The sequence below is a fragment of the Haliotis cracherodii genome, unplaced genomic scaffold (genome assembly GCF_022045235.1).
Source record: "Haliotis cracherodii isolate W230 unplaced genomic scaffold, xgHalCrac1.p SCAF_8, whole genome shotgun sequence".
In the NCBI taxonomy this organism is placed as follows: Eukaryota; Metazoa; Mollusca; class Gastropoda; order Lepetellida; family Haliotidae; genus Haliotis; species Haliotis cracherodii.
In genome coordinates this window covers 26,127,436-26,153,412 of record NW_027266341.1, presented here as the reverse complement: position 1 = coordinate 26,153,412, position 25,977 = coordinate 26,127,436, and the positions used below count along the sequence as shown (strand labels likewise).

The following is a 25,977-nucleotide window of genomic DNA, read 5'->3' as shown; positions in this document are numbered from 1 at the left end:
CAAAGGTAAAAATTCAAGTAATACCACGATGGTTCGTGTCGATAAAAACCCATAGCGATGCAGCTGTAGACTACTAACAGACAACGGGAACAAATCGAGACGAATCTTGTATACAAACCAACGATAAGTCTAACGTGAAACTCCCTAGGAACAGGCACTCCATACAACATATTTAGGAGCCTCAGATCACATGGCCACTCGCACAAAAGAGTTTTACATCCCGATGCTGGTCCCTTTCGCTTGTTAAAATATGATGCATGGACCCTCCTTTGAATTCGTTTTCTAAAAAAAAACCAGAGGTTGTTGAAGTATTATAACAGGGTGTTTTACATTGAACCAGGCCAGGCTAAACTGTAGTAGTTGCAGTGAAATACGAAGGTGGTGCTTCGATGCTGGTCCCTTTCGCTTGTTAAAATATGATGTATGGACCCTTCTTTGAATGCGTTTTCTAAAAAAAACCAGAGGTTGTTGAAGTATAATCACAGGGTGTTTTACATTGAACCAGGCCAGGGTAAACTGTAGTAGTTGCAGTGACATACGAAGGTGGTGCTTCGATGCTGGTCCCTTTCGCTTGTTAAAATATGATGTATGGACCCTTCTTTGAATGCGTTTTCTACAACATAGCAGAGGTTGTTGAAGTATAATCACAGGGTGCTTAACATTGAACCAGGCCAGGTTAAACTGTAGTAGTTGCAGTGACATACGAAGGTGGTGCTTCTATCCCAGACTTCCCCATGCCGGAGCTGCAGGGACCGACTGTCACAGACGCTTGCACTGGCTCTGGGGAAGAGAACAGAGAACACATGAGAGAAAAAGGGAAGAGAACAGAGAATACATGAGAGAAATAGGGAAGAGAACAGAGAACATATGAGAGAAATGGGGAAGAGAACAGAGAATACATGAGAGAAAAACATGAACTTGTGCTGCAATTCAAGTGCAACTCTAACATTGTCATATAAGGTATCTCAGACACGTCGCCTAGTCTCTATTATGTTAGAGGGCGGTCGGGTAGCCTAGTGGTTAAAGCGTTCGCTCGTCACGCCGAAGATCCGGTTTCGATTCCCGACATGGGTACAACGCGTGAAGCCCATTTCTGGGTCCCCCGCCGCGATGTTGCCGGAATATTGTTAAAAGCGGCGTAAAATCATACTCAACCACTCACTCACTCACTATTATGTTAGCCATCATTAAAACCCGCCATGATAGTGCTGGAATATTACTAAAATCGGCGTTAAACCCAACTCACTCACTCACTCACTCACCCCTCATAAAAGAATGCTCTCCAAAACATGTAGGGGATCATGAAATATAAATGCTATGTTGATAAACTTTGAAAAATAGAACGTCTTCGGAAATAAAACCTAACGCTCCATCACACTCGAAACATTGCACTTGCAATTCCTCTGTGCACGAGCTTTAACAGCCAATCAAATCGTTGACGCTGATCTGCATGGTCGGTGACAAGGTTTCGTTTACCTCAAACGTTATTCTTTATGACTTGTAGTACAGTGTTTACCGTGGAGGTTATATGTGTATATGACTACGTGTAGTACATTGTTTACCTGAAACGATACATATCATGACCTGTATTGCATTTTTCATTACCGTGGACGTTATATATGATGACCTATAATGCATTGTTGAGTTAGCGTGGACGTTATATATGATGACCTGTAGTGCATTCTTTACTTACCGTGGACGTTATATATGATGACCTGTAGTGCATTGTTGAGTAACTGTGGACGTTATATGACCTGCAGTTCAGTGTTGAGTTATCGTGGACGTTATATATGATGACCTGTAGTGCATTGTTGAGTAACTGTGGACGTTATATGACCTGCAGTTCAGTGTTGAGTTATCGTGGACGTTATATATGATGACCTGTAGTGCATTGTTGAGTAACTGTGAACGTTATATATGATGCCCTGTTGTGCATTGTTGAGTAACCGTGAACGTTATATATGATGCCCTGTAGTGCATTGTTGAGTAACTGTGGATGTTACATATGCTGACTTGTGGTGCAGTGTTGAGTTACCGTGGACGGTATATATTATGACCTGTAGTGCATTCTTTAGTTACCATGGACGTTATATATGATGACCTGTAGTGCATTGTTGAGTAACTGTGGATGTTACATATGCTGACTTGTGGTGCAGTGTTGAGCAACGGTGAACGTTATATATGATGCCCTGTAGTGCATTGTTAAGTTACCGTGAACGTTATATATGATGACTTGTGGTGCCTTGTTCTCGTCTATTTTCTTCTTCAGGAAGATTCTGCCGCACATGTGCATGAAGACAGTCAGGACCATCAGGATGCAGAATGTGCCGACGACGATGCCGGCCAACATCAGAGCTTGCATCCTGGGCACAAATGCCACAAATTTCAAGTTAGTCAATGCCTCTATTTATAATTATTCTATAGGATTTGAATTAGTCATTTAGAAATTTACAGGAAGACTGTTCCGCTGTAAGGATGTAAATGAATCACTTATTTCCTAATATCAATATTTACACAGCCTAGACTTCCTTTCTCAAAACTAGCACCTTGCCCCAGAAACATCATCTGAATGCAAATACTACTCCCATCATTAAACTTTGTTAATTGTTGAAAATTATCTTTGACGTGAACTGGCTTTGTATGATAGGGTGATGGCAATGTTCAGATGCAACACATTTAGATACACCAATGTGTATGGCGGTCATAACAATACTGACATTGATTTTGTGTTCGTAGTGGATGAAGATGAATACCACGTGATGGTGGTGTGTCGTAGATATGAATGTGCCAGAAATGAATGTTATCAGCAAAGTTTAGTTCAATCTGATACAAGTGACAAAATTTTAAATGTGGGAGGCATATGTCAAATGACAACATTAAGACACTGAAAACGTTATTGAGTGCAAAATTTCGTTCTTGTGAAGTATTTATGACATTCTACTATAATTGTGTATTATTGTATTATAGGCTGGAGGTCTGAAATACTGCATAAGGGATGGTCTGTCTGACAATCTAGAAAATGTTTTTATTGTATACTTGAACAGTATTTGTGTTGTAGCCTCTAAGTGAGTGAGTGAGTGAGTGGGGTTTAACGCAGCTTTTAACAGTATTCCAGTTATATCACGGCGTGTCAGCTTAATGTGGGAGGAAAGCCCGAAGTGATGCAGGTCTCAGACGTTTACCACTTCGGTGAAACCCACGAGCACGGGTATGGTGCTGACAAACCTAGAAACATAATAGGGGCGAACCGGGATTCGAACCCGGCGTGCCCAAGGGACGCAACTCTGCAGAGCGAATCGCGGCGCCTTAGACACTGGGCCACCCGTGCCCCCGTAGCCTCTAAGTGATCAGTCAGAGTCATGGTATTCTGCGGAGTCAGAATCCAACGCTTTCAGTTTGTAAACCGTCACTAGCAGTGTATTGCATGTAATCAAGACAACTAACAAGCACCAATGGCAGAAAGATTATTCGATCGTGATGACATAGTAACAGATGACGTCACAATGGTCTACAAAGCATTGTTATATGTTGTGTTATAAGTTTATTCTAGAGATATCTCCCAAGATTTCACCAAAGTGGTATCTCCTATATATAGTCCTCAACAACAGTCAAGACTTACGTTGCGCTATTGTCCTCCTCCGGTTGAGTAGTGTCCATGGTTTTGTTGTGTTGGCACACTGGTTGTCGTGAGCAGCAGAAACGTGTCCACGAGTCCCCGCAACACCCACAGGGGCAGCTGAACAACCTCTTGTAGGGGGTCCTGGACCAGGAATGTTCATAGTCGTAGATCCAGCAGGTGTCTGCAGCCTCAACACCTGTAACTGTAAATGGCAATATATATACATATAAGACACAGGCGAAGTTTAGCAACGTTGGTGGCGTAGTGTAGTTGGATGGATGACCGTTTTCGACAGCTTGGCTCCTGAGAGTTTCTAGAGCTTCGAATTCGTTCCTGTCCCATACTGAAGCCCATGTAGCCCATGTGGTGTCTCCTTAGGCAAGTTACTTTGTTCGAAATATACCCCTGTTGACCTAGCAGTGAATGGGTACCCGGTAGGATAAGATGGTAACATGACTGTTAACCTTCTAACACCTCAAATGGGGCTGTATACTCGTCAGGGAGATGAGAACGGAAATGGTGCACACTGATCCTTTCACTGGGGAAACAATGGCGTTAACACTTTGAGCATGCTTCAAATGTATGGATAATAGCTTAATATGAATACCGGTATCCATTTTATTATTTTTTAGTTTCATAAAGCCACCACGCCCTAACACTGCCCTTTTTTAATTTCTGTAACCTACTTGTCAGGAATCTCCCCGCAATAATTTATTTTGTTGAAAGCGACAAAATCATTTCCATAATTATAAGCAATCTCCACTAAATAAGCGTCAAATAGTACTTTTAAAAACCTCCAACCCACACAACCTAAACTTATGGGCCTATATTGGAAATAGCATATTTGCCTGTTTGATATACCCTTGAAAAATATGGTTATAAAACTCTTATGAATACATTTTCGTGATCGTGTAAACTATTTTCAGCATCACGATCACATTAACGGTGTGTGTCAAGATCACGGCATTGCGTCATTCAATCTATACCTATAGAGTAGTTAGATGTCATGGTTGAACGCCTCAGTCAGTAAAAAAAATCTCATTAACTTGACAGAATCCACGACAATGGACCTTTAGTATTCCCTCGATCTCTCGACCTTAATAAGTATATCATAAGTTGCATAGTCAGATCGTACATCATAGCCATATTACTCCAGGACGCACCACTGCAGAAGTGGGGTGGGGTAACCAAGAGGTTAAAGCGTTCGCTCGTCCCGCCGAAGCCCATTTCTGGTGTCCCAAGCCGTGATGATGCTGGAATATTGGTTAGAATAAGGTAAAACCATACTCACTCACTCACTCACTCATTCACTCACTCACTCACTCACTCACTCACTGTAGAAATAAGTACACAGCGAATACCTGTTAATCCAGAGGATTATATTCCTATTGATATATATGATAAACTGAACCGATCTATATTTAAACTCGATACAAACATATACATGTATTTGCATCATCGTAAAAATAACCGACAAAACTCTTTCCATAATCATAAAAAACTCAACAAAAGCGACACACTCCTTTCCGCACCTGTCCATTGTAGATTCCGTCTATATCAATAGCATGTGTTGATGAATCGCAATCAAGTAATGATGAGACAATGTGTTCGCAAAAAAGTGAGCGCATCCTGCCCCACCGATGGCACACGCCAAAAATGAATGCAAAAGCAAGGTTATGTCAAATGTTCACCTGAAAACAAACTCCAGAACATATCGTACAACTCAAAAGAAGGAGTTGCATCGGACACAATTTGGTCACTGATGCGTCAAAAGCCCTCCACATGTTCATCATAAAACGTTTTGTAAGCCTTACTAACGCATTGAATGTTGTAACCCAGCAACGTCGTATGACGCTCTTTGAAAGAGCATCCTTGATTGTATCTCAACAGGTAAACCAAAGGATGGAGCCGCTGGAATATTGCTCGCCATGAAGGAAAATATAGCTTTTGGAAAGGTACACTCTAAATATGAAACAGATGAGGCGGTTTCACTGGTCTCTTGTATTTCTGACTCAGGTAGGTTAATCATATCTTCCCGAGGCAAGAGGTGAGGTGAAATAGGGTTTAAACGTCGCGTCCAAGATTACTGCACTTATATAGCGACGTGCATGTACGTGTGTGTGTTTGTGTGGCTGCTTGTACTAGCCGATTTATAGTGCTAGCTCACTGAGATACCATGCCGCAGTTTAACATGAATACCCCAATCAGACACTGTATACTGACTCCGAACCGACCAGTCCTTGTTTTAGCCCCTAATGCCGAACACCAGACAGGGTAACAACAAGTACCATCTTTTAACGTCTTTTGGTATGACGCGTCCCGGGCGGACGCTCTACCACAAGACCACGGAGGCGGTTCCGAGGCAAGAGAGTTAACTGACTATAAAAGTCCAGTTTCTACCCATGCCGGGGGTCTGTTAACCCCCTTGCCTCTGGAAGATGGGTTAATCATGGAAAGGAAAATGTATGGTTACTTGAGATTTTGAACGATATACTTCTTCGTCATCCTCACGTGTGATGATTTTGCAATCCAAGCAATACTTGATGTTTTGAGAATCCACATAGGATGAGTTCCACTTTTCCATTAATTCCACTTCCAATATTATCCGTGAATCTAAAGGAAGCCCTTCCTTGATTTTTATTTTGTTGGTTTTGCGGCAAACGCTTTGACAACACCAGTAATGATTTTACTGTTGTCGCAATTGACAGCAGGTCACATAAACTATGTATACACGTAGCATTATAGATATATAACATGAGCACACACACACACACACACACGTGCGCACGCACGCACGCACGCACGCACGCACACACAGACACACAGACACAGACACACAGACACACACACACATTTTGTGAGTAATCATTACCTTTGAATAGAATTACTGAAAACATATTGTTTATATAATAATTAAGTGTGGATAAAAGAGCAGCACAATTGACATGTTTTGAAGATTTGACACAAAATATGATACTTTTGACAATGGAGGTATAACAGAACCATATTTTCAGTTTATAGGTCAAAGGTTTCCTAGAATATACAACAGATGCTTTCCAAATAAATTAAACTTCATCACTGGCATGGGTAGTTATTTCTACATGAAATATAGTACTTGTTGAAATATCAACATTTCTTGTGTTTGCATCAGCCATCAGGGTTCAGCAAATACACAAGTCCATATGGCAGTAACCAATAAACATTATTCTGAACCAGCAATCTCAAATCGGACTGTTCCAACTGGCTATGAAATGTCGGTTAACTCATTTGTTCAACTTGGCATTATTGTCAGAATATTTTGAATTCACAAATTATGATAAATAGGTCCAATTGTGTTTTATCACTGACTTAAATGAATTAGTATATTCTTGTACTTAATCGTGTTCATCAATGTGGTCTGAATGATGATCAAGCTGAAGGTATTGATATTTGGATTCCTGGTAATTATTTTATTTGGATCTTTTGACCATCACTATAATAAAATAAACATTTAATCTTGCTCAAATAGACATGCTTTCACTGGTCGTCTGGTCCAGAATTGACATAATTCACGGTCATCAGTGTCATGACAAGTATAAAGTTTATGCTGTAATGTAAAGCACCATTCATTTGTTCCCTCAGAATCAATTACACGTCATTTATTGGCCTATTCCTCAGTGTGTGATAGCGTCTATAAAGAAGTGTATTTTATCTTAACTTTGGGCACTTCTGACTTGATGTTGCTGTCGCTGGTTCATCTTGGTTACTGTACAGGGTGAGTGAGTGAGTGAGTGAGTTATTATTTAACATCACATCGGCAGTATTTCAGCCATATCGTGACGAGAGGTCATACATTTTGAATACATATATTTAAACTAAATAAAACCTGTCATCGATGGACAGTAAAATTACTAGAATATCAGAGATTAATGTTAAAACTAGCATACAACCATCAAAAGATATCACTCAATGAAACAGTACAGTATAAAAAAGAGCTATAGATCGCCAGCAGCCGAAGGTACGAGATCACCATGGTAGGGTCCACGGGGACTTACAGTACTTTTGCTACCTGCATGGACCGGTTACTGTACAGAGGATCAACACTTCTCTATAACCCAGAACAACCATTCATGTACATGGTTCACAGAGAAACAAGGCAAAAAGTATACACAGTGTAACATTACCAATGTCCGACACCAGTGTGTTCATCACTGGAACTTAAATAGTATTCACGTGAATAGATAATCAAGTGGTCTGATCATTTACATGGAATACTAGTAAATCTGTTGGATTACCCCCTCATATTTATGTTAAAGTTCATGATCTAAACAGATTAATTCGCACAAGCCTAAAACTTCCTATGACCTTAGAGGTCGTGGAATTCAGACAAGTAAATTGACTTTGCTGGCAAGCGAGATATAGGTTACAATAAAAAAATTAGGACTCCTGTCTTGCTTTCATTATAACCATGATAATATATTTTCGGTGTTTGAAACTGAAGTCGTATGGTGTGTGTGTGTGTGTGTGTGTGTGTGTGTGTGTGTGTGTGTGTGTATTATTTGGGGGATCATTATACTTACAGATAGGGTTGGCATGCAATATTCACTTTGTCAATTATCAAAAGGAGAGTAATTCATTTTATTTCATGATGCACTTGAAGATCCGGGTTAGAATAGGTGTCCAGCAACCCATGCTACTATAGGCGACTATGCTTGTCGTAAGAGGCGACTAACAGGATAGTGTAGTCAGTGTCGCTGATATGGTTGATGCATGTCATCGTATTCCAATGGTGTGGATCGATGCTCAAGATGTCAATCACTGGATTTTCTGGTCGAGATTCGAGTGCGGCGTTAAACAACAAAAAACAAACAAACAAAATAAACCCAAAGAAGGCAAAGAACAGCTGGAAAGGCCATGGCCTCCGTGGTCTTGGTTGCCGAGGATGCCACCATGGTGGACTATCGTCCAAAAGGCCGGGCAACAAACGAGGCTGCATTTTTTAGTCAATTACGGTATGAATGGAAACTAAGAAACGTGGGTGGGAGAAGATGTGTGCTCTTCCACCAGGACAATGCGCCAGTACACAATTCAGTCATTGCCATGGCTACAACCCACGAATATCTCTTTGATCTCCCACAGCACCCACTTTATAATCCTGATCTGGTTCCGCTAGACTTTCATCGGCTCCCAAGCATGAGGAAAGCTCTAGCCGGGACCCATTTTGACTCGAGTAATGACGTCATGGCATCTGTCTAGAACTGTTTGGACAGCCAAGTAAAGGGCTTGGAAAAGTGTATCAATATGAAAGGGGATTGTAATGAAAACTAATACATTTTAATGTCTAATTAGGTCAATCTTTCTAGGCTCAGAAAATGCCAATCACCCGTCATGTCTTTGAAATCAGATCTCTAATGTACAATTCGTAATTGCGAAGAAATACCACAAAAATATCTGAATTCGAGGAAAACGGGAAACAACAACAACACATGAAATACTATGTTTGTGAAGAATATTCTGTCAAACAAGAACAACTTTTGACTTTTAACAGACGCTTGACAGACAGACACCAACAGACGCATGGCCTCGTCTTCCCGATAACGTAACTCTGCTACAAGCAGAAGATAATAAATCCGGCCAACAAAGCTACTCCGACTCGACAAGCACTCTTGAGACACGCATGTCTTGACTGGTAATATTTTGCAGAATTATTTTAAGCTTCAAACCAGGTTAACACATTATGAGAGTCTTTGTGACATTCCCCACAAAGATGCTGAGGCTACGGAGAAAAACACTTCGGGAGATGACGAGACGTTAAAGTTTTCTGTACTTCTAGTGGTTGTTGGGTTAAAACAAGCTACAAAGCAATCATGTCCTTATTATATTTTCTCCGTTTAAACAATTGACAGTTACAAGTAGCTTACGCACCTGAAAAGCAAATATTGATTTTATGTTGAAACTCTGATACAAAAGATTTAATCGATCTTTTGCTGGACATAAACGAATACCGGAAAACGATTTCTTCAAAGACGGGAAAGTAGGCTAGACAAAACGAATCTAATGGAAAACACAGTTTGCGGAATTAGATATGAAAATTTGATTTTATCAAAATATCAGTAAATCAGAAAAACACCACGGTTGCTTAATTTTTAATCAGGACTTCATCTCTCGTGTGTTACAGTCAAATAAGAATGTGGAAGTCAGAAACCATGATGGTTTTGTTGCATATATGGCAGAAAGTGTACAATCATTTAGTTTGTCAATCAAAACAGCATATGCCACCTGTGTGTTTGAGGGGTGAAACACAAAGGTTGGCATGCGTCAACCAACACATAATTCACAATGTTTCCTTGAAAGCATTAACGTAAGGTTTAGTATATATTATATATGACACGTGTTTCTGTTTGTGTGTTGTCTTGGGCCTCAGTCAGCAATATTCCAGCATTATCAGTTCGATTGATGTCATCAGCCATGCCCCATGCAGTCGGAGAAGGACAAGACGGAATTAACGAAGTCACTAGTCCCGACCAGCCGATACATGTGGTCACCTATTTCGAAAAACAGTAGTTGGTTGGTTGGTTGGTTGTTGAACGCCGCACTCAGCTATATTACAGCTATATGACGGCGGTCTGTAAATAATCCAGTCTGGACCAGACAATCCAGTGATTAATATCATGAGCATCGATCCACGCAATTGGGATCGATGACATGCATCAACCAAGTCAGCGAGCGTGACCACCCGATCCCGTTAGTCGCCTTTTACGGACCCCCCCCCAAAAAAACCCAAACAAACAAACAAACAAAAAAACAAAAAAACAAAAAACAAAACAAAAAACCAAAAAAAACCAAACCAAAACAAAACAAAACAAAAAAACAAAACAAAACAAAACAAAACAAAACAAAACAAAACCCAGTAGCATCCTGGAGACCTACACTAACTTCTATCGGTAAGGAGGGGGGAGGGGGGGATGACAAATCTGGAACATCTCTGGACCAAATGATGTATTGCAGTCCTCTCAGCTAAATAGCTATGAATTATTCCATGTAGTGTAACTGAGAACCAGATTTACAGTTTATCGGAGAATATCATGGGGCAATTCCTTTATCAGTAAGTAACCCAACAGAAGCAGTAGATAGGTAACACTTACAGTCGCCATCATTGATTTTTCTATCAAGACTACTTTTCATCAGTTACTTTTGTTGAATTATCATGTAAAAGTGTTGTAATTAGAAAAAAAATTGAGTTGATAATACAGTGTGATTAAGACTTCTTGGAAACGTTTAGTTATATCGAGTCCAAATTAGTTAAACGTCCACATACCACTCACCTACAGTATTGTAGCCATGCCTGGTATGAGTGAGTGAGTTGGGTTAAACACCGCTTTTAACAGTATTCCAGTTATATTGCGGCGTGTCAGCGTAATGTAGGAGGAAAGCCTGAAGTGATACAGGTCTTAGACGTTTACCACTTCGGTGAAACCCACGAGCACGGGTATGGTGCTGACAAACCTAGAAACATAATTTTGGCGAACCGGGATTCGAACCAACAATTATAGGTTTTTGGCGTGCCCAAGGGACGCAACTCTGCACAGCGAATCGCCATGCCTGGAACCACATAAGGAAGTTGAAGGTCAGAATATAAGAAAACTCGAGGCCAGAGTGCAGTTGCACTGTAACTACACTGTAACAGCGCTGTAACTACACTGTAACATGAACACACAATGCCATTTAGAAAGTGGTCAAATGTAACAAATGTTAGATTTGGGATAGCATTTCCACAGTAAAGTACAAATTCTCTATCAGAGTGAGGCACTTTGGGAAGTGTTATCCCAAATAAAACATTTGTTATATTTGTCAATTTTCTAAATGGCATTGTGTATTCATAGCTTTCGGCCATGGGAGCCGTGTCAATTTACACTTGTCACAAGGGTACACAAAGTACTTGATCTAGACTACCAGCTGTTGGATTTGGTGCCTCACTCTGGCAGTGTGGGTTCGACTACCAGATGGGACTCAACCCCAAAACATACTAGAATTTGTACTTTACTGAGGAATTGTTATCCCAAATATAACATATGTAACATTGTAATAGTTCTTGAACTACGTTGTTACCGGCTGTAACCAGACTGTAACAGTTCTTTAACTACACTATAACTGTGCTGTAACTATGCTGTAACTTGTAAAGACGAGAATCCAACAACGTTGCAACAATGCCAGGCAAAGGGGCGTGATGTTAATTTATGCAAAATGGCAATGTTCTGTTGGATTGGCGTTAGTGATATCAGACATTATCAAGATAAACTATTGAATGTTCTAAAGGTTGCAAACTGATTTCTTTATCCTCGTACGTGCGTCCGTGTAACCATGGCAAAATTGCAACGTTGAAAACAATGCAAAAGGCATCTGAAGTACACCCCGTCAATATATTTGATTAAAATTGCAAGTGGTGCTTGTTGTCAGAGAACACGTAACTCTCATTGAAAATAACTCGTCAAAAAATTCAGCAGGTTGTTGAAAAACATAACGTTCCTAGGCAACTGAACATAAACAAAACAGAAGGTTCATTTATAGGACAAGTGTAATTTCCATGACATGCTACATACATGCACAGAGTAAACAATGACATTCGTGTCAGGAGATACTTTAGAGTAAAGTCAATTAATAACGGCAATGCAAAACTAGGATTACTAACTTCTATTGTTTGGTATATCAATTAAAATACGATTTGTTACGATTCATGTAACGTATGTTCAACTTGGTTATCTAGATTAATTTTAATTGTTTTTTTTTTTAAATTTCGCTCACATGTACATGACGATTGTTGAGGGCAATTCGTCAGTTCTCTGGGAATATACGTACATACTACTGTCATCTACGTAACATCTACGCGGTTGCATACATCATCATCAGGCATTTAAAGGAAGCCATCGATCGACGCCCAAAGTCTGGAAGATCTACAGTAAAGCATGATCTAAATGCGCCACAATACGAACAATAAACACACATTGACGCCAAGAAAGCACGATAATGTTAGCCTCGTAGCGGGATAAGCAGCGCTTGGAAGGAACATTCGGTGGTTACCTTCAGCGTAACTATAGAATGTTTCCGAGACGATTTCAAAGTCTTGCCACTGACGGCTGGGCTTAATTAGCATTTATCTATGCTGGGTCAACGACAAAAGAAATGTTTGGCCCGAGACTTTAAAACTGCGCCCCACTGTGTTGCAAAACGAATATAATTCATAACGTTTTTCTTTACTTATAAGCAGCAAAATCTCCGCACTTGTACACAGCTGACGTAATTCAAAATAAACATACCGTTTTAGTTTCAACAAAAATAGTAATTGTACTCTCGTGTCACTGGATTTTCCCCACGTGGCTCAAGTCGGAACCCACTAGCGCAGGTATGGTGTTCACGAAGCAAGGATAACTATCAGTGTGAACCTTAGATTTAAACCCACGATCAGCGGCACCTGCCACGGCAAAGTAACATCACTCTGCATTGCACTTGTGCCGCGTTGGATCATTGTGTTCTCCCTGCAGGTGAGTGAGTGAGTGAGTGAGTGAGTGAGTATGGTTTTACGCCGCTTTTAGCAATATTCCAGCAATATCACGGTGGGGGACACCAGAAATGGGCTTCACACATTGTACCCATGTCGGGAATTGAACCCGGGTCTTCGGCGTGACGAGCGAACGCTTTAACCACTAGGCTACCCGACCGCCCCTCTTGCAGGTAATTATGTGTTGCAAAATACAAACCAATTGTCTCCGCTCTTCCGGCATATTAACTATGATTACACACTATAAAAATCAATAAATGACAACGTCAGACAGACTAACATCGGATCCTTCTCAAGTGGTTCGGACAACACCTTGTTTGCTTAGAACAGTATGAAGCATCAATGTAACAGTCAGTGAGTGAGTGAGTCGGTTTGGATTAACGCGGCTTTGAACAGTATTTTAGTTATATCATGGCTTGCTGTCATTAGTGGTCAAATTACTGACTCAGGCATATTATGCCTCTTCTGCATCCTCTTCGTCATCAAACTCCCCCAACACGTAATGCTGCAGGTTCACTCTTAGACGTTTACAACTTTGGTGAAACCCAGGAGTTGTGACAAACCTAGTAAAATAATCACGGACGAACAGGAACGAAACTCTGAACAATGTCGCCTCTTTTGCAGTCGATGGTTACCCTAACAACAAAGGGACAATGGTCAGTGTCACATATGGCACCTATAACGACACAATGAACATCTGAACCTTTACAGTTAACGTCTGTGGGTAATACGTGTTCAGACGGGGGTTGTATGCAATGCAAATTGTAGTGTGGGCAATGAATATTGAAATTGCCAAATTAATAACAACAGATGTTCTCAGATGTTCAGTGATCAATTCATTACGTTTCATCGATATTTGGCTTTGTACGCCCCAAATCTGTTTCGTTATATTTCGATAATCGTTAGCTGGAATATTCAAATTTTACATTAGGAATTAACACACCCCTCAACAAGTAGACAACGAGGGGATCTTTGTCTCGCACACCTATTTCTCAATATACAGATGGCGAAAAACCAGTATCATAAGAATCTGTGGTCCATTGTAAAAGCAGAGTCCACTGCACGTTTCCTACTTCATCGTAAGCCTGTGTTTTTGAATCACCATCAAATAGCAATGACACCGGGTGTTCGCGTAAAGGTGAACGTATCCTACCCCACCGGTGGCACGTCAGTCAACAGACAGAGGCGTTCTATTATGGCAACACTGAAGGGTGTTCCGTTTGTAATCGTGTTTTGTTGAGGTGAGGTGAAATCGGGTTTAACGTCGCGTCCAAGATTATTGCACTTATATAGCCACGTGCATGCTCGTGTGTTTGTGTGTGTGTGTGTGTGTGTGTGTGTGGCTGCTTGTACTTGTACCATGCCGCAGTTTAACATGGATACCCCACTCAGACACAGCTTACTGACTCCGAGCCGACCAGTCCCTGTTTTAGCCCCATAATGCCGAGCGCCAGACAGGGTAACAACAAGTACCATCTTTTAACGTCTTTTGGTATGACGCGGCCGGGGACGAACCCCGGACCTTCCGCTCTCCGGGCGGATGCTCTACCACAAGACCACGGAGGCGTGTTTTGTTGAGAGTAATAAACATCATCAAGGATTTCTAAAACGAGATGTGTCTCAGTACCGCTTACGACAGCGACATGGGTGGCGTAGTGGTTTCAGGCGCCATTGTTAGTTAGCGCCCCTTAGAGGTGACAGGATCAGCTGATCGTGGGTTCGAATTCTTGTGAATGAATACCCGTAGTTGAGGGTCTCACCAAGGTGATCAACGCCTAGGCCTGCATCTTTCAGGGTTCCATCCCTAACATACCGTGACATAACTGAATAAAAGCGACAAACCCTTTCCTAATTCTCAATCAACCAATCTCTATCACAGAAGTAGTGAATATCTATAGTACATATATATTTATATATGTCGTACATATAGGGGCACGGGTGGCCAAGTCGTCTAAGGCGCCGCGATTCGCTGTGCATTGTTGCGTCCCTTGGGCACGCCAGAAACCTATGATTGTGGGTTCGAATCCCGGTTCGCCCCGATTATGTTTCTAGGTTTGTCAGCGCCATACCCGAAGTGGTAAACGTCTGAAACCTGCATCACTTCGGGCTTTCCTCCCATATTAACCTGATACGCCGCGATATAACTGGAATACTGTTCAAAGCGGCGTTAAACCCAACTCACTCACTATAGTACATATCTTTGTGGATATAGGGCGGACATAGTGATTTCTGCTTCTTTTTGTCACTCAGCTTATCATTTCTAAAAAATAATCATTGTATGTAATATATACTCAGTTTAAGTCTTCAGTACATTAATATTTATAGAAAACATTAATTCATTAAACCTAAATACAATTGGAAATTGATACATTGATGGATGTAGGTATGCAATTTGTAAATTTTGGTGAAATGGACAAATGAGAACAAGATGGTACTCATCCTCTATTAGCTGTAGATTACACATTCTACATAATCTAATTTCCTTTGGGATTTTGGAATATCATCCCTTTTCTATAATTAATTCATGTGATGAGCATCATATTCATAAGAGTCGATTGTACGATTCCGACTACATCATGAGCAGGTTTCACTATCAAATAGTCGCTAAAGAATCACTTTCAAATAGTAATGATATCAGGTGATCATGAAAAGGTGAACGTATCCCGCTCTACCTATGCACTGTTCAAAGCGGGATTAACCCAACACATTGACTTAAATTCGAACCATGCTTGTCAGTTATTAGTAACGTTGGGTACTCTTATACAGATACCAACACTTTCATGAAGCTTTCGGGGCGGTCGGGTAGCCTGGTGGTTAAAGCGTTCGCTCGTCACGTCGAAGACCCGGGTTCGATATCCGACATGGGTACAATGTGTGAAGCCCATTTCTGGTGTCCCCCGCCGTGATATTGCTGGAATATTGCTAAAAGCGGCGTAAAACCGTACTCACTCACTCACTCACTCACTCATGAAGCTTTCATTAGAAACCAGTTGTCACCCTGGCATTTTGATTTGCTTTAAAATGATCCGATGTTTTTCTTGCGTGAGAATAACTATTTTGGTGTGTGAACAAAAGCTTAAAAGTGAAAGGCGTTTTACAACATGCATTATTAAAAGTCTAGTGCGTTGTACGGAAGCATTAGACGGCAACATCACAGTCCAACAACAATGTGTGCTGTCCTCATTTGCACGTCGTAGTTGACAACGTTTGTGTATGTACAAACGCCTCAACGAAATGTGTCACCATGATGGATGGATACCAATAAAACGTACTTTAATTTGTTTTTTTGTTTATTGAATGTACATCCGGTACCTGTTATGTTGCCACTGGATACTTTATGTTGGGGAAGTTGCCTTGACAGCGTATTCAAACAAGAAAACATTTTTTAGGCCTGACAAAAGCGTTCAAGGACGGATCCAGCATTTTCAAAAGGGAGGGGTTCAAAACAGAAAAAACCCTTGTCTGCCAACAACATACAACATTTGGTTTTCAAAAGGGGTTGGGGGTCCTGACCCCCTGGAACCCCCTCTGGATCCCCCTTTGGCGTTAATTATTAGTAATAAGGAATCGTCAGCGCCTTTAATCTTGTTATCAACCATTTCTTTCATCAGCCATTACATTACAGATGTATGTACGCGTGGATGATATTTTATGCGCTGTCTATTATGAATGGCTACCAAATTTGATTTGATATATATTCTATGAACTGTAGTGATCCCTCTCTGGCTCTTTTTAAAATGTGTTTTTATCAGCATGAGTTAAAATTTAGATACGGCTATGACGTCACTATTGTTTCAACTGTAGATTGTCTGTAGAGAACGGACTTTCTGAAATGTTAATTTTAAGCTCATGCATTAATTCTAAGCCCATTCACTAGGAATGAACTGACAACATCGATCGCACGAGCAGTACGAATATACAGTCTTGTTCAAATGCAGCACGGACATAGAGGCAATTCGTAAACTTTGGTGAAATGGACAAATGAGAGCAAGATGGTTCTCGTCCTCTTTTAGCTGTAGATTACACATTCTACATAATCTAATTTCCTTTGGGATTTTGGAATATCATCCCTTTTCTATAATTAATTCATGTGATGAGCATTATATTCATAAGAGTCGATTGTACGATTCCGACTACATCACGAGCAGGTGTCACTATCACATAGTCACTAAAGAATCACTGTCAAATGGTGATGATATCAGGTGATCATGAAAAGGTGAACGTACCCTGCTCTACCTATGCACTGTTCAATTGAGGCACGAAGTTAAAGAGTCTTGTGTATTACGAATGTACTTCATGGAATTTCCGTGCATGATATTAAATTTTGTGTTGCATTTATTTTTTTTATTTACTGATATTTTTTTAACTTTAAGGCTGTATTGTAAATCTGATTAGGCAGTATTTCGCTGGCTCGTACATTATTTGTAACTCATAACCCTGGCCAGGTATTTGTTAGGGGGCACGGGTGGCCCAGTCGTCTAAGGAGCCCCGATTCGCTGTGCAGAGTTGCGACCCTTGGACACACCAGAAACCTATGATTGTGGCTTCGAATCCCGGTTCGCCCCGATTGTGTTTCTAGGTTTGTCAGCACCATACCCGTGCTCCTGGGTTTCGCCGAAGTGGTAAACGTCTGAGACCTGCATCACTTCGGGCTTTCCTCCCACATTAAGTTGACACGCCGTGATATAACTGGACTACTGTAAAAAGCGGCGTTAAACCCAACTCACTCACTCACTATTTGTGCGTTATCCTTGTTATCGAGTTACTTTTCCAGAATGTCTTGGTATCAAAGGCGTGTTATCAAAGCGAGAGGTGTTATGTCTTAGCTTAAACATACTGTATTCACAGGAAAGATTGGACACACGTTATCACAACTTATATCGCCCTCTATCATAGATTTACAAGTATGCTTACTCGCAATAAGATATTAAATGGCGGAAAATAAAGATCAGTATCGGATAAATGTATTTATGAATCAGTATTACATTAAACAAAGCATGCAAGGTAAAGCTGCATTGCCAACTAGCGTCATGTCAATATTAACATGACAAACATATCTCACAATTAACAATAGCGTTTGTGTCGATTCGTTTCTGCCTAATCAATCAAATGGTTCTTTCCCTGAAAAAAGACAAAGGACACGGCACTGCATGCAGGTAGTGGATGGTTTGATCTCCCTTAACCACGTGTGTTTGTTTGTTTGTTTGTTGTTTAACGCCGCACTCAGCAATATTCCAGCTATATGACGGCGGCCTGTAAATAATTGAGTCTGGACCAGACAATCCAGTGATTGACATCATGAGCATCGATCCACGCAATTGGGATACGATGACATGCATCAACCAAGTCAGCGAGCCTGACCATCCGATCCCGTTAGTCGCTTCTTTCGACAAACTTATTCGATTTTTACGGCAAGCATGGGTTGCTGAAGATCTATTCTAACCCGGATCTTCAGTCATAAGAAATACGAACTGCTCGACAGGGAACATGAATAAAAACATGGGTTCAAGGTGTACTGTTTGATTCCATAACTCGTATCTTAAATCAGCATACAAATTACAACTTACAAGAAAATGTACTTCGTCTTCGACACCATTAGTAGTACAACATTTATAAAGACTTGCAATTGAATAAATGGGCGAGTGAATCTGCCAATCTCTATTTCTGATTCCACAAAATACACGTCTCAGTGGCCTATATCGGTACAGACATGAGTTTCAACAAAAAGATGTTTAAATGTCCTATATGATGGAGTGTCTGCTCCATCATAAGTGTATAAATGTGGTAAACGAACATCATTATATTTGCAAATAGATTTACCTGGAATAACTCATACTGGCAAACACTGAAACGAACAGTTCAGTAACCTACAAAACTAATCACCTGATCAATTGCAAACATTTACAAACCCGTGAAAATTGTGTCAAATCGGGGGATCTCGTCGCAATGAACGCGTATCTAATTTACTACTGTTCTACTGTCGGCTTCTCTCAATGGCTGGGCCCTTGTGGAATGGTTTCTGCATGTAAGCCGAGCAACCGAACTCTAATTAAGACGAGCAGATCTTGTGTTTATGGTCTGGTGAACATAGGTCTAGGACCGCTTATCAACTCAAAATTCACATCTCATTGTTTACCCTACTATTCATTTGATCTATTTGTCAAATTCAACCGAAACCCGTTCCCGTGTTACACGTGTGACACACGCGTGGGTCACGCGTAGCATACACGTGCTCACCTCGTGTGCAATCCGTTGAGCTCCCATGTCACAAGCGTGTTGCACGCGTTGAGAACGCGTGCAAGGGAAATGTCAGGCGTAACAACGGTGTTATTCGAATGAGTGAGTTTGATTTGACGCAATTTACGAATTTACGATATTAACAGCATCACCGTTCCATCACGGCGTGTGAACTTGACATTTGCTACTTTGGCGACACCCACGAGAACGGACAGACAAAGAATATAAAAGATGCGGATCCTAGCACGACCAAGGCTTGTAACTCAACACAGCGAATAACTGTGTTGTGATGGATACACGAACTTGAATAGTGCAGCGTTCCAGGCTTTGATATACCCCAAAACATTACCAGATAGGGCAACCGGGGATCTTGTACTGTATGCAAGAACTCGATTGTGAATTAATGGACTAATGAGGTCAGTCTCCATGTGTGGCCTTTTTATCCAAGTTTACACTGAGCAGGCCTTGTGTTCTGGGAACATGTGCTCATTTGAAAAGAAACATACGATTACAATCTTCAACGATTTCCATTATATTGATCTTTTTAGAAAACGAGAGACACAAAAAAATACCAACGCAAAATAAATTTGAAGTTGTTCAAAATGTTCCAGATTGCTAACAATACGAATTCATTATTCACACTGAGTTTCTACACGTGACAATGACAATGATGTTAATCAGGCGTGTGTAGAACGTCTCATTAGCTTCAACATAAAGGAGACGATGCTCATGGGAAATATGCACAATTACTCACTGAAATGCATCACATCACGTAACGGCTTAACATCTCGATGCACAACATGACCGAATTCGTTTTTACTGCCATTAGTGATTCCAATGCAATTGTCTGGAATGAATTTTTAAAACAAAACAGTTTATTCGTAATATTGTGCATCAGTTGCATCCCCAAGGTGAGACAGGATCTGCTGACCGTCGGTTCGAATCCCAGGTCCGCTTACTTTATGGTTCTTTCTGTATTACTACCATACCAGTGCTCATGGGTGTCTAAGACTTGTGTCATTTGGGGCTTTAAGGACCACACCCAACTGATTTCTTCAGGTGTATAAGCATTATATACCAAATTCATTACACCTGAATAGATGTTTTATCTTCTTCAGGGCCAATAGTATTACAAGCCTGTATATTGTTCTAACATTTTTGGAAAACTTATGGTCTCATAACGCAATGCAGTTGTTGAAAACTGGATGTACGTTTTACTGCAGCTATGAAATGACCATTGAAATATGCTCTTGATCTACTACCAGCCAACAAAATGTTTTCATGCGAATAATATTGATGGTTTCCTAACAGCATAACCATCTCATGATCAGTATCCGTATCAATTTGAGAGTAGTATACATTGTCAACACAAACTGTACAAAAGTTGGCTGAAACAGATGCCCGCTGTCACATGGTCTCACGCAGATTTTACTTTACTCTAACTCTTACCTGACGATTCAACCGAGAGCAATGTTCGAACATACATGTACTTGTTCCTTGGGCTCCCTATAATCAGTGATAAACGAGTTGATACTTTTTAAAGTTTCACAAAGATTTCCATAACGAAAGCCACTTCTTCGATAAATTTAAGTATGTTAAAACATTTTTCATGTGAGAAACGTTCATTAAGATCGATTGCTTTGGCTCCATGCTAAAGAGAAACAACACGTACATTATCCTCAATAGTTTCCAGATAGCCATGTTGCCAAATGACTCTATTCTGTCAATATCATTCTTATAACCGATGTTTCCCTTCCAGCAATGATCTCACTATCATATACAGTCAAGTCTCGTTAATCCGACAATCGGCTTTATCGGACACTATAATGATGGGAACGGATTAAATCAGTGCTATTAAGACCCGTTAATCCGACAGTCTCGCACTCCGACTCCAACTTCCATTCCAGACTATGCTTTTGTAATTTGTAGTTTTGTCTGATGATAAATGTATCTGTCGGACCTGACGTCCTTCATTATATGCCTATTGTGTGTGGCAGATTGAGACTTATGCACAGATTGAACCATATATTGATAAGCTTAAACATACTGCAACGAGATTGTAGCTCACCTGCATATTTTGTATTTTATTCCATAATAATGACTTCCTAAATTGCTATTATGGAACATGTGGAAACGTCTACATATTATTACAAAAATAATTATCAGATCATAAAATAGTGCCACGATGTTGTAGCCCACTTGCAGATGTTGCCAACAACTACTTAAAATGTCAACACAGAAACACGTGACATAAGGTTTTATCTATAGTTAGGGTGATTAAATTTCTGTAAATAAATACAAAATAAATGTTTTCATTCATTACCAATATTCAAATTCCATGGCCAGTGCATTGAAAAACTTCTGGATAACGTGTAAGTGACTCCAAACTTGTGACCTTGATAGTAACCATGGCTCTTCTCATAATTAATTTTTATCAACAACTGATAAGGATCATTGTTCAAGTAAAAGTGCATAAGCAACTCGCAACAAATGATACCACCACTTTCCTATTTAAAGTTTTCCTTCTTTATTTGTTTGTTTGGTGTTTAAAGCCACACTCAGCAATATTCCGGCTATATGACGGCGATCTGTAAATAATCGAGTCTGGACCAGACAATCTAGTGATTGACATCATGAGCATCGATCCATGCAATTGGGATCGATGACATGCATCAACCAAGTCAGCGAGCCTGACCACCCGATCCCGTTAGTCGCCTCTTACCACAAGCATATTCGCCTTTTACGGCAAGCATGGTTTGCTGAAGACCGATTCTACCCCGGATCTTCACGGGTCTAGACTTTTCTTTAATGTGTTGGGACCCGATCCACGGGGCGTTTGTGGGTTATGACCGGCCTCAGTAACCTTTTGTGCATCCTTCTCAGCACTCCGATGAGTGTTGACCGCTTATTCGTGGCTCGCGGGCGCTTTTGTGAATCGGTTCCCTGATGTAATTATCAGCGCTCTCAGTACATGTGAACTGATTAATCCAATGTACCTTGTATAATGGACCGGTGGACCCCTTTACGGAATAAACTCATTCATTCATTCATTCATTTAATGAAGGTCATGACCTTAGACAGACATTCCACTGATAACGGATTGTATAGGGTTTGTAAGAATACTTGAATATATAAAGTTTGTTCCTGTTGAGGTTATAATTGAATGCAATATATGGTCCATAATGACTGGATACAATATATGGTCCATAATGACTGGATACAACATATGGTCCATAATGACTGGATACAATTATATGGTCTATAATAACTGGATACAATATATGGTCCATAATGACTGGATACAATATATGGTCCATAATAACTGGATACAATATATGGTCCATAATGACTGGATACAATATATGGTCCATAATAACTGGATACAATATATGGTCCATAATGACTGGATACAACATATGGTCCATAATAACTGGATACAATACATGGTCCATAATAAAAGGATACGATATATGGTCCATAATAATTGGATACAATATATGGTCCATAATAACTGAATGAAGAAGTTGATCTTCAGCTCACCTTAACCAAAACAATATTAAACTCTATTCGTAATATACTAAGTGGTATACTTACTGAATAAATGTAATTATAGTGATAAATGTTCTTTATGAAAGTATAATCAGAAACTCTAGTTTTCCCTCATTGTCTTCGGGCAGCTGAAATCTAAGACTAGTCTTATAGTTATCAGCATTTCAAAGAATTTTAAAGGCATTGACAAAATACAAAATGTAGGTCAAACAAGGTCAACATTTAAAACAAAATTTTGCTATGGAATATTCACTGGACACGCTAAGTCCTACTACTACGCATGCAATGTGTAGCAAAACCATTTTGAAAATATGGTTACTTTGGACTGAAAGTCGGATTCGAACAGATTCGAAAAAAGCGATATTAGTGCTACAAGTATCTACCTTCCTTGCTTTAACAGTTCATAACGCTCGGTCGCTTTGTACAAGAGGGTCACGGTGTCCTCCTCGGTGGGATGAAACATGTCGCGTTTCAGCTTCATCGGTCCATTAGCTTCAGAGGAGAATATGATGAGATGATAACATACGATGACGTCAACGATGCCGCAATTTTACACCTCCGGGAATGCGGGGTCGATTTTCAACTTTGGACATTCATATGAATGGACATTTCATTTCAAAACGTTTCCCATTTTCAGACTGACAAAGAGGAAACCAATTGAAATTCATGAACACATGTGATCTTTGAAACTAATCTGAGTGTAAAGTCTCTTCCCTTTGGCAAGTGGTCATGGTGAAGATTTTCAGATTAGATCGGATTTTCAATAGAGTCTGTCCTGAGAGCGAAAATCGGTGGACGCGTCATACCAAAAGACTTTAAAAGATCGTTCTTGTTGTTGCCCTGCCTGGACACAACAAGGACTGCTCAGCTGGGAGTCTGTATAATGCTTCTGAATGGAGTATCCTTATTAAAATTCGGCATGATAACTCCATGGCTAGAACTATAAAACGGGCATAAATCCGGAATACAGGCAGACATACACGTGTATGCACGTCACTAATGTGATTGAAATTATCTTGACCGTATGTTTAACCCCATTTCACCTCACCTCACCTGGTTTCCTGGTACATCTCATGAGTGTCTGGTTTGTTTACTGGCAGCCGTCGCATGACAGTACTATTGCTGAGCAACAAACACATTATTATGCAAATTGGGGTGCAACTGGTATCCTTTTCGCGAACACCTGATGTCATCTATGATGTCATCAAGGAAAGGAACGTGTTACCAGAGCAACAGAAACACACTATATACATAGTTTTCAGAAAATGATGGATAATGTCACATACATGTATTTGGACAGCCAACGTATAAAATCCCATTATGTGAATTATATAACACAATAATTTTTCTTCAATGTACGCTACATGCTACTAGATTTAAGGTTATGGGGACACCTTGCATTAACTGGATACGATTAATGCCAGACGTGTTTTGACAGACTATAAAAAGCACAGAATGTGGTTGACGTGCAATCCTTATTACTTATTCCCTTATTGATACTGCAATGTCCATGCTTGGTTTTTAAATTACAAGGCTTAAGTAGATACTTTTGTATTTAGGTGTGCGTCTGATCTCTGCCGAAATCTTTCCAAATGATACTCTTTGATCTGGAATGATTATATTTACCAGAAACACGGAAATGTAAAATCCACACACAACAGTTGTTCCTCATGCTGTCAGTGAAATGTAACGGAGCGAACTCGCAGTTTTCTGCCTATAAAATCCTTTAAATAGACACTTTATGTATGCTGAATCATGAAAACTACAGTGGCCTAATCTTCTGGTAAGAAACATAAGCAATTGGTAGTGCACACATGTCCACATTATATACTATGAAACTTTTTTATTACATAGAAATTCTCGCATGCTTGTGACTATAAAATGACAATTTATAACGACAAAATGAAAAACCTAAGATTCTTCAAATATAACGTGGTTCTAACCTATGTTCAGCAAACAGAACGCAGCCTTCGAAAATATTAAGAAACAAAACGTACCTGAGAGACATGCAAATATACCGTAACACACAGCAGGTATGTAAGCCTGCATAGTCTCGTCCAAAATGTTCTCGCCCTCCGTAAAGTCTCGCGAGATTTCAATTATGTTTCTTTGTTACCTAGGATCTTCTTCAAAGCTGCTTTCAGCTATGCAAACTTCGTGCTTCAAAGCATAGCAGGTATTAAGAAAAACAAGTTAATCTTGAGTCTTGAATGGAAGTTTGCACTCTGTTGTCACAAAGATGTGTCCGCATAAAAAAACAACTGAAGTTCCCACTTGGAGACCAATCAAGGGAGAGTCCTTCCTGGATATTCTCAGATGAAATCACTGGAAATGCTCTTCTGGAAACAAGTGTTTCTTTTACTTTGAAAAGTCATTGATTGTATAGCAGGTGATGACACATGAGCCGGTTATTGATTTCAGAAATTAATTCAGCATGACAAAGATATAACGGCAGGGTTTAGCAAGGACAAAGATCTGCTGTTGGGAGTATTGATTTGCTGATACTGTTACATCAGTTATAGGGCGAAATATATTTGGTCTGTTTGTGTACATCAGCGTATTCATCTTTTTTGTTTATCTGTCTGTTTAGTGTTTATTTTTATCGATTCACATATATCTATCGATTTACTCAGTTATGCATAAACGTGTTCACATCTTTCTAGACGGTGAGTTTTTTTAATATAGTACAGATGTCTATAGGGTAATTCGGAATAACACTTTGGTTTAAGGCCGACACAAATGGTTTATATTTTCAAGGTCTCCTGACAAAAACGGTGATTATGTGGTGTCATGATAACATGTCATTTGAATAGTTCTTACCTGATATATACTGGCGGATTTGAAATAAATTACTGGGCAACTCGAAATAAATTGTTCGTAGATTAAATTTAAATAAATTTTAATAACCGACCAACTAGAACTTCAAAAGCTAGAGATACTTCTTGAGGCCATATTTTGTTCTGGGTTCCGCCCTGAATTCTTCTGATCCATCTCTATTCACCAATAAGTTGATACATGTATCGCTCAAGTCAAGGAT

At 40.0% G+C, this 25,977-nt stretch overlaps 1 protein-coding gene across 1 annotated transcript; it reads right to left on the bottom strand.

Annotated features, from left to right (window-relative positions):
- Positions 1 to 300: 300 nt before the first annotated feature.
- LOC139450481 (uncharacterized) lies at positions 301 to 25,214 on the bottom strand. The gene is made up of 4 exons (XM_071232192.1): positions 24,938 to 25,214; positions 3,620 to 3,821; positions 2,212 to 2,363; positions 301 to 780 (listed from the first exon to the last, which is right to left on the bottom strand). The coding sequence occupies exons 1-4, from the start codon at positions 24,987 to 24,989 to the stop codon at positions 677 to 679; spliced, it is 510 nt and encodes a 169-aa protein (XP_071088293.1). The 5' UTR covers positions 24,990 to 25,214; the 3' UTR covers positions 301 to 676.
- Positions 25,215 to 25,977: the final 763 nt, after the last annotated feature.